General features: G+C 42.5%; 1 protein-coding gene across 1 annotated transcript in view; it reads left to right on the forward strand.

Moving 5' to 3' along the window:
• Window positions 1-15,844, forward strand: part of SLC22A3 (solute carrier family 22 member 3) — an 88,667-nt gene that overhangs the window by 45,997 nt on the left and 26,826 nt on the right. Inside the window, exons 4-5 of the mRNA XM_059401383.1 lie at window positions 483-651; window positions 1,487-1,604. Coding sequence (XP_059257366.1) covers window positions 483-651; window positions 1,487-1,604 — 287 coding nt within the window. The remainder of the gene's footprint in view (window positions 1-482; window positions 652-1,486; window positions 1,605-15,844) is intronic.

Genomic DNA, 15,844 nt, shown 5'->3' on the forward strand with positions numbered 1-15,844 from the left:
ATAAATGGAAAGTCCAGTGCTGTGGGGAGAATTATCATTTAATAGAAACTATGTGGTGATCTTGAAAAAAATTATTTGTAGGATTATAATGCTCAAAAATGCTTACAAATAATCTCCTAAGGAGACTACAATAGGAAAATCTTTAGAACTACTGTGATAGAAAGCTAGCCAGTTGATTCCAGTTCTGTGTTGATAAAATAGTCATCACGTACGCTTTCCTAAAATCAACACATATGTTCTTTGTATACCCAGAAGAGTGCTGGCCTGGGTATGTGGGATGAGTGTGGCACCCGCTCGCCTATAACTGGCAGAGGAGAGAGGGAGCAGAAAGCATAGTGCCAGCACGTATGGAAGCCGTGGTACCTTTCAGAGTTTGGTAGCATTCTAGCAATACCAATGGATATGACAGATGTAATGTCTCTGTTTGTTTATTTTGGAGCTGGTCTTCAGCTTCCCTAACCTCTGTGTTTGTTTTCCTTCAGTAACAGAAATAGTAGGTTCAAAGCAAAGGAGAATTGTGGGAATAGTGGTCCAAATGTTCTTCACCCTTGGAATCATAATTCTCCCTGGAATTGCCTACTTTATCCCAAATTGGCAAGGGATCCAGCTAGCCATAACGCTGCCCAGCTTTCTCTTCCTCCTTTATTACTGGTAAAGTGGTTTTGGTCATTATTGAACTTATTCTTATTCCAAAGAATTGTAGAGTCTGCACTTCTGAACCACCATGAAAATGAAAGCAACTAAGATTTCCTAACATCTCCAGAGTGACTATGGGCTTTGAGTATTTCTAGAGAATTGAGAATTTATAGAGATTATTATTTGACTCATAGTTGTTATTAAAATAAATTAACAAAGTATCCAAGCAGAAAATCTAAATAAAGTGTTAATTATGTTTTGCTATCTTGTAATATCTTCTTGAACACTGTAAGGCAACATACCATATCTGCCAATATTTCAACATGCAGATTAAATGCAATGAAATTTATTTGCTTCTCTCTGTGTTCTATTGAGCAAATTAGTATTATTTGGGAATCTCCTGAGGAATATGAAAATGTTAAGAGCATGAGAAAATTAAGCTATCAGAAAACTACAGGTTATATGCATTTGACTCTTATTGTAGTGAATGTATTTTGATCATTCCTTTAATTTAATTTTAATATATAGGGCAATCAGTTTACATGAATTGGGTCTTCATCTTTTCCTAAATGCTCATTAAATCCCAGCTCTTTTCGTAATGTATAATCAAGGACAATGCAATATTGATTATTTTTATTACGACCAATGATTCAGTTATCAAGTGAGCATTTTTCCCTTCCATTATAAAATTTTTTAGATAATTTATGTTGCAGAGAGTTTATTCTAAACTCTCAGAATCTCCTAAACTTATACCTAATCACAAGATCCACTTTGATAGAGAAATTCAAGCCATTAACTTTTAGGTGTTGAAATTACTAGATAAAACTCAAAAAAGTTCTCTTCTTGCCAGGGTGGTTCCTGAGTCTCCCCGCTGGCTGATTACACGGAAGAAAGGAGATAAAGCATTAAAAATCCTGAGGAGCATTGCCAAGTGCAACGGGAAATATCTCTCACCAAATTACTCAGAGGTAATCTTACTTATTACTAGTAAGAAGCATTATTAAAGTGGGTGAATTGATTTGTCTCTAATGTACATATTATCAAAGAGCTGATTAAGTCATTTTTAGTTTGGCTTTAAAAAGGGAGAAAAGAAAAACCTTTGGGAAGAATCACAAGGTGCATTAAAGAAGACATGGTTGTGAAATGGTGATAGCACCAGAATGAAGGCCAGCTGGTCCCTTGGTCCATTTTTCAGTAGGTTGCACCACGTTCCTTGGATAATTACACTTACTGTGTATTTACTTGCTGTGGCCCGATACTATGAAGTCATTCATTCATCTTAATTTACACAAACTATACATCTTTTCTTGACATTCAGGGTAGTCTAAAGATTTGTCTTTAAATGTAATCTTGGAAATACTATTTGTTTGAATGAAAGCACGAGCAACGATGTAACATTCAGCCTTCAGACTCACACGTGCTGCTGGTCTACCTTCCCCACCTCCCTCCTTTTCTTCCTCCATTTTTTTCTTCTTTTTCCCAGCAAAGGCTTTTTTGATGTTTCTGTACCACTACACTAAGAGAAATGAGGGACTCAAGTTCATTCTTTGCTCTTGGGAAGATTTGCTATGCCTTTGAAGACAGAGATATATCTGAGGCCACACCTGAATAATTAGAGAATAATATATAAAAATATATGGCAGTGCTTTCCTGCAAAAACAAAGTAACAGAAGGATTATTATAAAATGAATATTAGAGAACAGTTTTTGGAAGATTGAATCTTTGATGAAAACCTTGAAGAATGTTAGGTTGCTAACATCAGTTTTTTTTTTTTAACCACTCAGCTGATTCTGATAGAACATTCTGATAAAAAAATAATAATAATAAGCTTTGTTAGTTTTCGTGTCATATCCCCAACCTCCCAGAACTTGACCAGAGAGATTTGGATTTCTACCTTTTTCCTTCATTCTTACATTCAGTGGCAAGCGGTAACCTCTGTATTTACAGAGGTTTCAACTAATCAGTTGACATTGGATTATAAGGATATGCCTTGGGGTTTGCAGATCATGCGTACACAATGCAGTAAAGGTAAAACATGATCTGTTTTACCATGAAGATGAGCCGATCCTTGTTCTTTGAGCATATTTGGGCTGTGGATTCTTTTTATGGAAAAAAATATCCTGCTGCCTTCTGCCCTGGTCTCATCACATTAACCTCAGTCTTCCCAACTGGATCCAATGTATGATAATCTGCACTCAGTTTCATGGTCAAATAAATATTTTTGCTTTTCATTCAGCAGTATCCTGATGACATTACACGCGTAATCCCAGAGCTAAGCATATGTCAGATCAACATCAAGGTTTTTAAAATAGAGAAAAAAACAGTGTGTGCTGGTGGCTTAGGAAGGCAAATAAATACCACTTAACTAGGCATGTGGTGTGTTGTCGTGAGTACTGCTGAGTGGTCACAGGATGAGTCCCAGAAGCAGCTGCTCTTACGTCCCCAGGTGTCTGGTTCAACGCTGCTCCCCGCCACCCACAGACCCACTTCTAATTCACAAGCACTCTAGAGACATTTCAGTGGGGAAGCAGTTCAAGGTGCGACCTGGTGGTGCTCGTGAAAGATCATGGAACCTATGGCCTCCAAGACATGTTAACTCTGGTTTTAAGCAGTTAAATGATCCCCATTTGAAAGTCAGGTTTGAAGTCAGACATGAGTTTCTCTTGGGAGTTCAGCACCCAAGCCACCACTATGCCTGTTGATTGTGTACTGGGATGGGCTGATAAACCTCTGGTCTCTAGTCGGTAGGTTCCTGTTCTTTTCTTTTCCTTGCAACCTTGGGGGTAAAGAATGTTAGAGTTTCTTTTTGGCTTTTTTCTGTAGACTTTTCTGCAGTCTAAATTGGGGTTAATTTTATCCTTAAGATCCTTTAACATGACCCTCTGTCTCTTGTGTTCCCTGACAGTCGGCAGGTAGATGTAGAGGTAAATCAGGTTTAGATGCGATCCTCTAGGCAATCCTCCTCCGTAACTGACTTCGTACATTTCCGTTAAGAAACATCTCATGTCTTCCCGTCTCTTCTTCTGCGGTGTAAGCTGCCGTGGATCATTGTTGCCTGCATTTATTAATTCATCAGAGGTTGCAAATGACAATATTGATAATATTCCCATTTTATCATTATGTCTTCATCTGTTACTGGAATACGTACATAAAGACTAACTTCTCCCATCATTTGTTTGGTCACTCTGAGCTACAGTTCTTACAGGAAAGGCAGGATACATGTGTAATTTCTTTTCAAAATAACGAGTTGGTTCCCTGCATTCTCCAACGGCAATCAGTGACTTGTGTGTTGTGGGGTTTTTTGATGCCTCCTTCTGAATGTCTGGATTTAAACCTATAATTCACTCTTTCACAGGTTTTGTTATTATCTTTATTGGTGCTCAAATTGCCCCATTTTTGGACTCCTCTTTAATGGTTCTGGGGTCCTTCTGTCACACCCCTAGGAGTTCCAGAATGCTTCTTTGCTTCTTTAGCACGATGATATTTTTCCAGGCTTATCTTGTAGGGTCTTACTCTTGAAATCACCTACTTCTCAAAGGGTGCTTTGAGTTTTGGACCGATCCATCTTCAACTTTTTAAACTGTAGAACATAAGCAGAAAAGCCAAGTATTATCTTCACAAAGAGAAGGAATTAACATTTCAGTTTAAAACTCCTTGCTAATAGCGGAAGTCAGTCAAATTATAGGCTAAACCATGATTTTCTATTTCAGAGATCCCAGTGTTCCCACAAAGAATAATAATGTGCAAATTACCTCTTTACATTACTCAGGAGTACTGACCAATAGTGCAGGCTTTGTACCCCAAGGCCAAAATCAGTCCTGTTATGACTTCTGCATACCACTATCAATTACTCACTTTTGGTGACTCAACTAACTAATTGACCACATCAGTGTTAGGGTCGTCTTGAAACCTTGTGTCTATATAGTCCCTTCAAACCTTCTGCATCCTTTGCTGCCTTAGCTGGTACCCCCGCTTCTGGATATAACCTTGAGGGCTCCCATGCTCAAGGCTAATTATCCAGTGCTCTGCCTTCACGTGTCATAGAACCTCTTTTCAATAAATCGTGACTTTTGAGAGAAGTTATTATCGTGTAAGTTACCACATCCTGCGAGACCGGTCCAAATCCCTCCTCATCCTACGTGTTGATCACCACATCACAGATTGCCGTGAGGCCAGAAGGAAGTGGAAAGGATTTGCTTGATGCACGTGGGAGGCCTGGCAGTGATGCTGTCTTTCTTAGCCACCTCCCAACCCCAGGCTGTTCCATCCCTGATACCAGTGATCCTCATCTATTTTAGGATGTTTAAATTGACTAGCTTAAATTGACGCTCTGTATTACAGAAGAAAACCTAAATCCACCACAATCTAGGGCTACACCAGTCCCCTGGGCTTTGTGAATAGGAGGAGGATATGGGAAGAAATAGGTATGATGGATTTCATTGCAACATTCAACCAGGTGGGTTATTCTGAGGGTTGGCCGCCCAGCAAATAATTTCAGTTATATTTCATATGGACGTTACTCGTTTCATGGGCGAATAAACTCTGGATGTCTGTCTCACTGGTCTCTAGGCTTCCATTTGCCAAAATTCCCAGCTAGCTTCCGACTTGGTTAAAGCCACAGCTAGAAGCTAGAAACACAGGTGATGAGAACGTCAGGCTCCCTGAATATACCAACAGTGCAACTATTATTCCCTGATGAGAAAAGTCCAAAAATGTAAAATCAATGCAAATGAGGCAGGTGGGTAGAACTTAGAGAAAGTTGAAGAAATACAGAAAAATGGAAAGAATCAAAGTGTATAGAAACTGGAAAGAATCGAAGGGTGGGCTGAGTGTCAAACACTAGGCAGTGACCCAGTGCAGAAGGACACTTAGCTCAGATACGTGCATGGGCGCCTTTGCAATGTTTAAGGCACACTTGAAAAAATAAAAGCAAACTATTAGCAGGTCAACTGTCCTTACAGCTCAGGCACAACTGTAGCACAGCAGTGTGTCCTGAGGCCTCCGGAGCATCACAGGCATCCTCTGACCCGGGGAGCATGTTGGGCATAGCCCTGTTTCCTGCCCTGGTGGTCCCCGCAGATTTGCTCATAAGGTAAAGTTCTTACATGTTGCAGTTAAGTTTCTCTTTAGCATCAGTTTGACGTACTTCCTCCCTGTTACCTGGAGTGTGCTGGTTCTTGCCTCACACCTAGCAAGTTACCGATCAGTCCGACTTTGCACGCTCACCCGGCGCCGTGTATACGATTGAACAATGCATCGCATGATGATGCTGGTCTGAAGAGACGGCATTGCCCTAAAAACTGAATGTGTATTTCTCAAAGTAGATGAGAAAGTGGGCAAGTATTGAAGAGTGCTCGGGCTTTTGATCGTAGTAGACTAGATCTCCGGGTAAGTAGTGGAGAGCTGGGGTTGTTGCTCAAGGACCTTTCCTTATCATGAAGTGGTGCTGTGACAGATGCGTTCTTGTTCCCAGATCTTCAGCCCTTTTTGTAGGAGGATCCCACACCCCCTCGTCGTGGCCATGGGACTCACAGCAGTGCGCCTCTGTGGGCACGTGGATTTTCCCCACTGAGTCAGGCTCAGCCGTCTGACTTGCTGGTCTGAGGCACCAGTTCAGAGCAGAAGCTGTAAAGGCATCATGTGTTTCTGACGCTCTCTTGCCCTTTCCATCTCCCACAAGAATAGCATACCCTAAATTGGTGGTGTTCCTTCAGTGTGGGTCTCAGAATGAGAAGAGCCACAACTTGGAACGGAGCTGCAGAAGCTGACCTAGAGCGGCCACTTGGAATGTGTCCAAGAAATAACTGTTTTCTCAGTAAACTACAGTCTGCGAAATGTGTCTCAGTGTGTTTCGGAGATTGGAGGGTGTTTGTCTTTGTGGCCAAAGCTAACTAATATAGAGCTAACAGCATTGTGTCAATTGCCAGGGTAGGGTTTAGTGATTCGACACATTTTTAGTTGTTGAGGTGACCGAGGAAGGGGCTTGTTTAGGTTATTGTTTGAAATATTCGTGTCCTCCCCCTCATTTCCATTGGATGAAAATGCTTCAGGGTTCCTTTGATATCGGGCATGCCAGTGTAACTTGCTTTGATCCCATGGTGGGTAGAATGTATGTCCTGCCCTTTGACTTTGAGCTTGACCATGTGAGTTGCTTTGGCTGTTGGTAGATTATCACCAGACGTGCTGCAGTAGAATCTTGAAATGTTCTGTGTGGTTGGGCTTGGTCTCTGTGCTTTAGCCACCACCATGAGAAGAATATTCCCAGGCTTGTCTCCCGGCCCCAGAGGAGCCTGAGAGGCGTCCGGAGTAGAGTTTGTTTAGCAAAACTTCCCCAAACCTACATCAGCTGTCTCTCAGCCAACCCATAAACATATGAGTGAAATGAATGCTTATTACTTTATGTCACTAAGCTTGATGGTTGTTCTGCAGCATTATTTAACCAATATACGGGTTAAATAGCTTTTGTCACTTACAGACCCAGGTTATACAACTACATAGGTAGTAACTGTAGCTTGGTTTTGCTTTCATTTTTTTCTAAAGGATTTTAAAAAGCCCTTATCCTATATAGACCCCTCTCCTCCCCTACTCCTCCACTTCTTTTCTTCATGTGGGATATGTTCATGGAAAAGAGTATGTTGCAGCTCCAGTTAACAAGGAGCCTCTAGCAGCCTAGAACTGAGTGTGTCCATATTTGTTCGTGGTATTGTTTTCCTCTGTTGGCCCAACAAACCTATAAGGCTTGACCATAATTTCCCTATTTTAATGATATGCCGATATAGTTTTGTTCATAGTTAGTCTGCAACTTATTAACATATAAGTACTGGGTGTCATATTGGTAGCCAGTCATACATAAACACACACCCGTCGGTGGTTTCCCTGGTGGCACGTTTAGGGAACATCAAGAACGGACATTTGCGCTTTCTGATCCCAAGGGGTCATCACTGATGATCCCACTGTTAGATAAATATATAAGAAATAGAAAATAGAAAAAGATTAAAACTTCATTAGGGAGTGTTAGGTTAAGTTGTAGATTGCCTCACTTACCAGAGAGACGTCCAACTCCTAATCACTGCCATCTTTATTGTATGGTAATGAATTGTCATGCTGACACCGATATGTCTACAGAGAGGGACTTTCCAGCTTTGGGAATGTCTGCTTATGACAGTTCCTTTCAGGGGAGGATTTTATAAACACAATTTTTGTTCTTCCAAAGAAGGAACCACACCATGATTCTGGCTGTCATGAAGCCCATGTGGGGTATGGTTTTGAGTCCAGTTATTGTACTGTCTTTGTGAACGCTGTATTTAATGGCCATCCAAGGCTTGGGATGGAATACTGTCTTCACTTAATTCATTTCAAAAGATCCAGAAAACATAACTTAATCCCAAGCAGTGCCCCAGGGGGGCTCTAGTCCAGTTCCCGTTGTCAAGAGACAGAAAGGTGTGAGTCTAGAAACTAGTGAAGGATATTGGACAGAAAGTCACTGGAAACTCATACACTGCTTTCCCTTAATAGGATTAAATCTTCATTCTTTGACATCACAGAGAATAAATGGTGCTAATCCACCCAACAAAGCCATGATCCTCAAAAATGACATGTAAAAGTTGTTACTGTCTAATGCATGCTACCACATTAGCTTTCATTTAGAATATTCTTGAATGCTTAAAAACGACAGGACATGGGGCACCTGGGTGGCTCAGTTGGTTAAATGTCTGACTCTTGATTTCAGCTCAGGGTTGTCAGATCGAGCCCCATGCCAGGCTCCGCACTCAGAGCCAAGTCTGCTTGGGATTCTCTCTCTTCCTCTCCCTCTGCCCCTACCCCTACTCATGCACATGCACATGCTCTCTCTCTCTCATAAATAAATAAATAAAATATTTTTTAAAATGACAGGACACTTTATATAGCTAAAACGGACCTTTGGAACTGAGAGTTAGTAGTTTTGTACCTAAATAAGTTTTCACAAATATCCCGAGTTCTACAAATGGCCTATACTTAAATGGGTTGTTTATTTATTTCCTACACCTTAACCTAAAAAAAAAAAATACAATATTGCATGAAAAGGGGAAATGCTGCTTCAAGAAAAATGCTGCATGAAAAGAGAAATAGTGCTACATTTAAAAAGCCAAAAAAATAGTACTGATGGACTTTTGAATCCAGAGTCAGCCCCTTTCCCAAGCTGGTGATTAAATGATAAATTCCTTTCACTAAAGGGTATTCTGCCTAAAATCTTCCTGGTCAGTAGACTCTCATTTAACCCATACAGGGGAGGGGAGGATGTTCCAGAGCATCATGTGGCTTTAACTGAACTAGGAATCCAAGTGACCTATGTTCGCGGAATGAGATTACAGCCTTGGAGCCGGCGAGGCAGGTTTTCAGGACACCTCCCCCAAGAGCAGCATCTCGAGTGAGGAACCCGGGGGAGACAGGGCCTTCCTCCTCTACCAGCCCCTCTCACCAGTGCTCTTAAAATAATTGGGCCATTTACCTTTGTCAGAATCTTAGCTACTTCATCTAAATACAAGTTAAAGCTTGAAAAACATCCATCAGAAGTGTGAGAGGAAACACGCCGTGTAACTGGGACACACACTCCGTGTGCTCAACGCCACCCATCCGTCTGGGTGTTCGATGACCCGTCACTCATGCGTGATGGGATCTACAAAACCCTGGACCCTGGACTCAGGTGGTGACTCATAGGGTGACCAGCTGTACCCATGTGCCCAGAGCTGGCGGGATTCCTGGGAAGTGAGAGTTTCAGAGCTGAATCTGAGGAAGTCTCGGGCAAACTGGGACAAGCTGGTCAGGCCTCGCCTTCCAGGCTGTGCTCAGCGGCAGTCACCAAGGTTTACACTGGTGAGCTCAGATTTGCCTGTCTGCCCGCGGACTCTGATGCCTGTGAGGGATTCCTGGTCTCACTAGAGACTGGGCTCTGTTTACTCGTCGGACTGGTCCCAAAGTGTGACTCAGGCCGTCCCACCTGGGGCCTCTGTCTTCCTACCCCCTCATCAATCCCTAGTTTTGTTTCATTTCTTTTTCTTTTTCTTTTTTTTTTTTTTTTTAACTTTTATCGCCTTTATTTGAAGACCCAATGTGAAATGATATTCCTTTAAAAAAAAAAAAACTTTATTGACATCTGATAAACACAAAACACACACACATATTTGATTTATTCAACTTGCTCACTCCCCAGCTTCTCTGCTAGTTCTTTTTTTTTTTTTAAGACTTTATTTATTTATTTGACAGACAGAGATCACAAGTAGGCAGAGAGGCAGGCAGAGAGAGAGGGGGAAACAGGCTCCCCGCCGAGCTGAGAGCCCAATGTGGGGCTCCATCCCAGCACCCTGGGGTCATGACCTGAGCCGAAGGCAGAGGCTTTAACCCACTGAGCCACCTAGGCGCCCCTCTATTCTAGTTCTTAATCTGGTCCCGAACCCTCGCTTGTGGGACTGGGGCCCTGTCCCCTCTTAATTTCTGCCCTTCTTTCTCCTGAAAATAGGATCCTAGCGCTTTCCCCTTCACTTGTCCGCTGTCTGGAAGCTAGATGCCGCACTCTCTTGATGACTGGTACTTGTTCTTTCTAGAGACTGCTGCTCCTAAGAACCCCTTCTCCAGATGTGTCCCAGACCACAGACAGCAGTGCTGGCCCATAGACAACCTGCTTTTGACCTCCCCTGCACTGGCCTCTCCACCTACAGGCCCTAGTCCCATTCATGGCCAGGTGCAGAGCCACAGCCCCTTCCATTCGCACTTGACCTGGTGCCCCTACTGCTGAGAGTCCAGCAAACTTTCCAAGCAAGGCTGTATGGATGATGATACTGGGGGAGAGCTCTGAGATTTACCTAGTGACATTCAGAGTCATTCAACTAGCCATTCATTAGTTATGTAATCTGGGAATCATGGACTCCTCCCTTTTTCCTTCTCAAAAGCTGACCCTTGCCTTTAAGAGCAATGGTCCGCCCCTTCTAGCCCCAGCACCGTGTGGGATGCAGAGGAGTGTTTGCCTCCTTCTGTCTAGCCCAAACCCTGGTGGCATTACAAACAAAATTAATTAAAATATAAAACAAGAGGAATGAGCCACACAGGCTTATTCTGTTCTATTAATATTGGTAGCTCTCTTCTGTGGGCATTGTGACAATGCCTCCTTCAATTATTTTAATTCTGGTTCTCTCTCTCATAGAATAGGGGAGTGGGTTTGCTTTTTTCTTTTTCTTTTTTCCAGCATTTGCCAAGAGAATGGCCCTCTAATGCTGTCTTTGAAATGTTCACGCTCTGTGTGAGAGAGAAAGATGGTCAGCTTTTCCAAGTGTTTTGTTCCTGTGCCATTTGGCCCTTTCTTGTGTTTTTGGCAAAATCAGTTTCTGCAATCCAAATTGCTGTGCTTCCCTGCTGTGAATAAATGAGAAAATACTAGCTCTTTGTGAGCGCGTTCCCTGCTGTGGAGGCGATGATGGATACAATGTCCAGAACCCTGCGTATCCAGCTCCTGGCAGGAATTCCCAGGCGTTATTCCGAATCCAGAGCTGCTGTTACCATGACAAAACTGCTTGCTCGATCTACGTCCCACCAGGAAAATCGCCCTTGTTTATGAAATAATCCTAAGAAAAGTGATGCAGACTGGGGAGCAGGTGAAATCATTTAAATTCTGCAAGGCCAAGTTGATTGCTGCTGCACACGGATGTGCTCCGTTGCTGCAGATAACCACAGCAGGAAATTGTGCTGAATAGTAAAGGAGAGAGCACACCAAGATCCCTTTGTTTCTGTCCCTCGAGGTCCCATCCAGGAAGATGGTAACAAAGATATCAGGTCCTAGATTTTTTCGTGGGACAAGTCCTCCTCTTCCTGAGAGGGCACCCAGATGGCCCGATGATGAACACTGGTCATGTTGCCATGGCAACACTCCTTCATGTGGTGCAGATGCGAAGGGAACTAGGTCCACACACTCCAGAGGTGGCTAGATGTCTTGTTTTGGGACAAATAATGCGGACCTGTGCTGTTTTCTCTTTTTCTTTGAATTTGGTGCTATTGAAGGGGGACCTGATTGAGAAGAAGCCTTCCTTCCGCATGTGGCGAACGCACTCCTCTTAAGGGGTCTAGACGGAGGAGGACCAAGAGTGTGGAGAAGCCTTTATGTCCTTCTCAGGAGACAGACATGGGGAATGTTGGGGGAAATGGCCAACCAAAGCCACTTCCTCTGCTAGAGGAAGCTTTCCTATTAAAAGCAAAACTTGGTCACTTTCCCTAGTAATGGGCATAGAGGGTGACCAGATAGAATACCTTGATAAGCAGGGTGGCTAACACACTCCTGTCACCCAGCAGCTGTAACTTTAGCCCCACGGTTGATGGGATAATCGTAAGGCAGTCTGTCCCAATGGGTCACAGGTCCTTGGGGACCATGGAGTTATCGCAAAAGTCCTCAAACCATTTGCAACCAAGCCTTATCTGTAGAGTGAGTTAATATATCTTGGGTAAATATGTACGATTTTTTCAGAATGAAAGTGGTTGTGATTGTTGTTAATAACTGATGAGTTGAAAGGTGTTATTAAGTTTATAATAAATTTATGTTATTATGAATAACATAATATGAACAGAAATTTTTTTAAGATTGAATCTACTTATTTGGCAGAGATCACATGTAGGCAGAGAGGCAGGCGAGGGGGGTGGTAGGAAGCGGGCTCCCCACTGAGCAGAGAGCCCGATGTGGGGCTCAATCCCAGGACTCTGAGATCATGACCTGAGCCGAAGGCAGAGGCTTTAACCCACTGAGCCACCCAGGCGCCCCGTCAATGAACAGAAATTTAAAAGCATGGTTCCTGTCATTTGGACAAAACTGTTATATTGTTTGGTATTAGCCAGGAGTCTTCATACTCAAGAAGGAGAGGAGTCACGGATCTGTCATCACAGGATTAGTCTTCATCTGTTAAACAGCCGTTGCCTGATCTCTCAGTTAAAGTTATACGATGTTCTCAGGTAAAAGCCAAAGGACCTCTTCACAAACAGAGTTCTTGACAACTTCCAACATTCGTTAACTTTTTGATTCAATAAAGTGAACTAAAGTTCATTATATTCTGCTCTTTCACTGGTCCTGTGGACAAGCTCTACATGCTAAGTAGGAAGAATTGAGTAAGTGGGTGAACAGTTGCCTTACTACCTCTCGAAGGTGAATCCTTGTTTTCTTCCATTTCCAAACCAATACACCACTAAGGGTCTAGATCTTGAGGAAGACTGAGGAAGGCGTCTTGAATGAATGCTCAGCATGATTACTTTTATGGCACAGAGTGCAATAGAGTTTAAGTACTTAGCCTCATGTTTTGATCCATCTGTGTAGTCTCTAGGATTAAATAGTTGTGTTTGAGAACTTAGAGAAATTTTGCTAAAGGTAATTGAAGCATTCACTCTGCCAGTTAATGACAGTTTGTGTGCTGTATTGATACAGGCCGCTCTAAAATGAGCAGGGGACAGACTTTTTGATGGCAGCTGAGTGAACTGGAGGGTCTACTTCATGTAGTATTTTTTTTTTTTACCATATCATTTCTTCCTGTGTTCTGTAAACTATTTGGTAGGCTTTGTTCCCTAAAAATAACCAGCTTCTTCAATTCAACAAGTTCATTGATCATTTCAGTGAAAATATTTTTCACATTACAAAGTGAATCACAGAATATTGTACTTGGTACTCATATATTTAGAAAAATCACTTAAGGTTAACTGACATGAAGCTGGCTCAGAAATAAAGGGGCACCTACTCACCCGGTGTAGCAGGTGACTTGTACATCCATTTCATTTTCATTTGTACATGCATTAGTTAGCAAACAGCTACTGAGTGCTGGGTTCAAAACATCTGCCTTTTAAACAATCTCTGTATACTATTCATTTTCAAAAATGTCTCTTGACATGCATTGAAGATCCTTTGTATTTTTTCCGATTCTTTGTCATTGCTTTTCTTTTTCTTTTTTCTTTTTTGAACTGTACTCAGTTTCCTCTACTAGTTCCCTGTCTGTTCAGCTATACTCACCTTCATGATATAGGAAAGAGCTAAATCAAAGTTCTTACCATTTAAAGTTGAAGATCAGCTGGGATCTCATATGCCGAGTTTGGAAACCATTTCCGTGTGTTTTTGTTTTGATTGCATTTGTTTCTAAGTGGAAAGGTATTCTAGGGGCACCCGGGTAACTCAGTGGGCTAAGCCTTTGCCTTCGGCTCAGGTCATGATCCCGGGGTCCTGGGATCGAGCCCCAAATTGGGCTCTCTGCTCAGCAGGGAGCCTGCTTCTCTCTCTCTCTCTCTCTGCCTCCCTCTCTGCCTATTTGTGACCTCTGTCAAATAAATAAATAAAATCTTAAAAAAAAAAAAAAAGGTATTCTAACTGGATCTCAATCAGTATATCTGTTAATGATGAAAACTAACATCTATTTGTTGAGATATAAAAAGCAATTCATAAGTCAAAATTAGGGTTAAAAGTGAACACAGCCCAACATTAATGCACCTTACTATGGCCCAGAGTCAAGCCACGAGACTGAACATGCTTCACTCCCGAAATCCTCCAGAAACAGAATTCCAGGGGTGGCTGGTGCCCCCTGCTCATGGCTCAGACAGAGAAGCATCTTATCCCTCGCTAAAGGCTCTTCTGTCTTGAACAATAAAGGGCCTACCAATGAGAAATAAGTAACTGTGTGCAAAAATATTTTGCAGATCAATAAAAGGGAGCCACTTGCAAATTGCAGAACACACCACGGATCGTGATGTTTATTAAGGTGCATTTCAACTAGTCTTTTAACTGTTCAGTTGTACTAGACTTTCATCAGAGAAGCTTCTTAGCATTCCCCAATGCGAGCAAATAAACATGAAACTAAGGATTTTCTGGGATATAGAAGGAAGCCAAAATCTGGACAGTTGGGAAATATGGAAGCTCTGAAAATGGACGAAATTCCAGCGCGGCCTCAACGTGGCTGGAGATTGGTTTGGTTATTGCCATTTCTCTTTGAGCGCAGCGTTGACTTAATCGTGCCTCTCTGCGCATGGCACAGCCATGACCGGGCCGTGCAAGGGTCCTCTGGTGTCTCATTTTACTTTCCCTTTCTCCTCTCTCCCCATGTCCACGCTCAACAGGTTTCCAACAGAATGTGCTTGATGTGTGCCCTTTGATATTTATGTGCCCTTAAAAACTAGAAGCTGTTGCGTGTGTGTTTAGGCGACATCGATAGAGCTGTGCTGCTCTAGACCTTGCTTTATTTCTTTTTCATGCAGCAGGACATTTTAAAGCATATTGATCCAATTACATCCAGTCAAAATACCTTTCTACCATCTTGCTCACATGTGAGAGCTGTGTGGTTTTCAACAGTATCATCTGCTGTGTTTCGTGTCCCCATCCTGCTAATGAGAAGCAGGTGGGTTGTTTTCCAGTCATTGTCATACGTGTCCCCTTGGAACCTTTGTGAGATTCCTCATGGAGTTTAATACCTTGAAGTGGAACTGTTGGGTCCTGGGATGCGTGCAGGCCTTGTGCCCTGAGTAATGCCACAGTGTTTTCTGTGTCCACCCACTGAGTGTCCCATTGGTCCACACATTTGGTGTTTTCTGATTTTCTATTGGGCCAGCCTCCTGAGTGTTTTAAGTTGCACATCTCTGGTTGCCAGTGAAATTCAGCATATCTCCGTGCATGTCGCTTTGCTCTTTGGGTTCCTTCTCTGTGGATGGCCGTGCCGTATCCTCGCCCACGTGTATTGGATTTTATGGAATCTGTCTCCTTCCATTTATAAAACGCCTTTCATGTGTTGAATACCACCCCCTTGTTGGTTCTAGACATTGCAAGTACATACTCCTCAGTGTTTTAGCTAGTCTTTGGCTTTCCTACTTTTTTCTTCATTGGACAAAAATTCTTAAAGCCTTAAACTTATCTGATACAGGCCAATCTGTGTATATTTTTGGCTATTGATTATATTATGGGTTTTGTTCAAGAAATATTCTTCTAGGGGCATCTGGGTGGCTCAGATGGTTAAGCGTCTGCCTTCGGCTTGGGTCCTGATCTCAGGGTCCTGGGATCGAGACCCGCATTGGGTTCCTTGCGTGGCAGGGAGCCTGCTTCTCTCTCTCCCTCTGCTGTTCTCCCCGCTTGTGCTCTCTCATTCTCTCTGTCAAAAAAATATAAGTAAATAAATCTTTAAAAAGAAAGAAATATTCTTTTACATCCCAGGGCCACAGAGATATTCCCCTA

Source organism: Mustela nigripes, chromosome 5 (assembly GCF_022355385.1).
Source record: "Mustela nigripes isolate SB6536 chromosome 5, MUSNIG.SB6536, whole genome shotgun sequence".
Classification (NCBI taxonomy): domain Eukaryota; kingdom Metazoa; phylum Chordata; class Mammalia; order Carnivora; family Mustelidae; genus Mustela; species Mustela nigripes.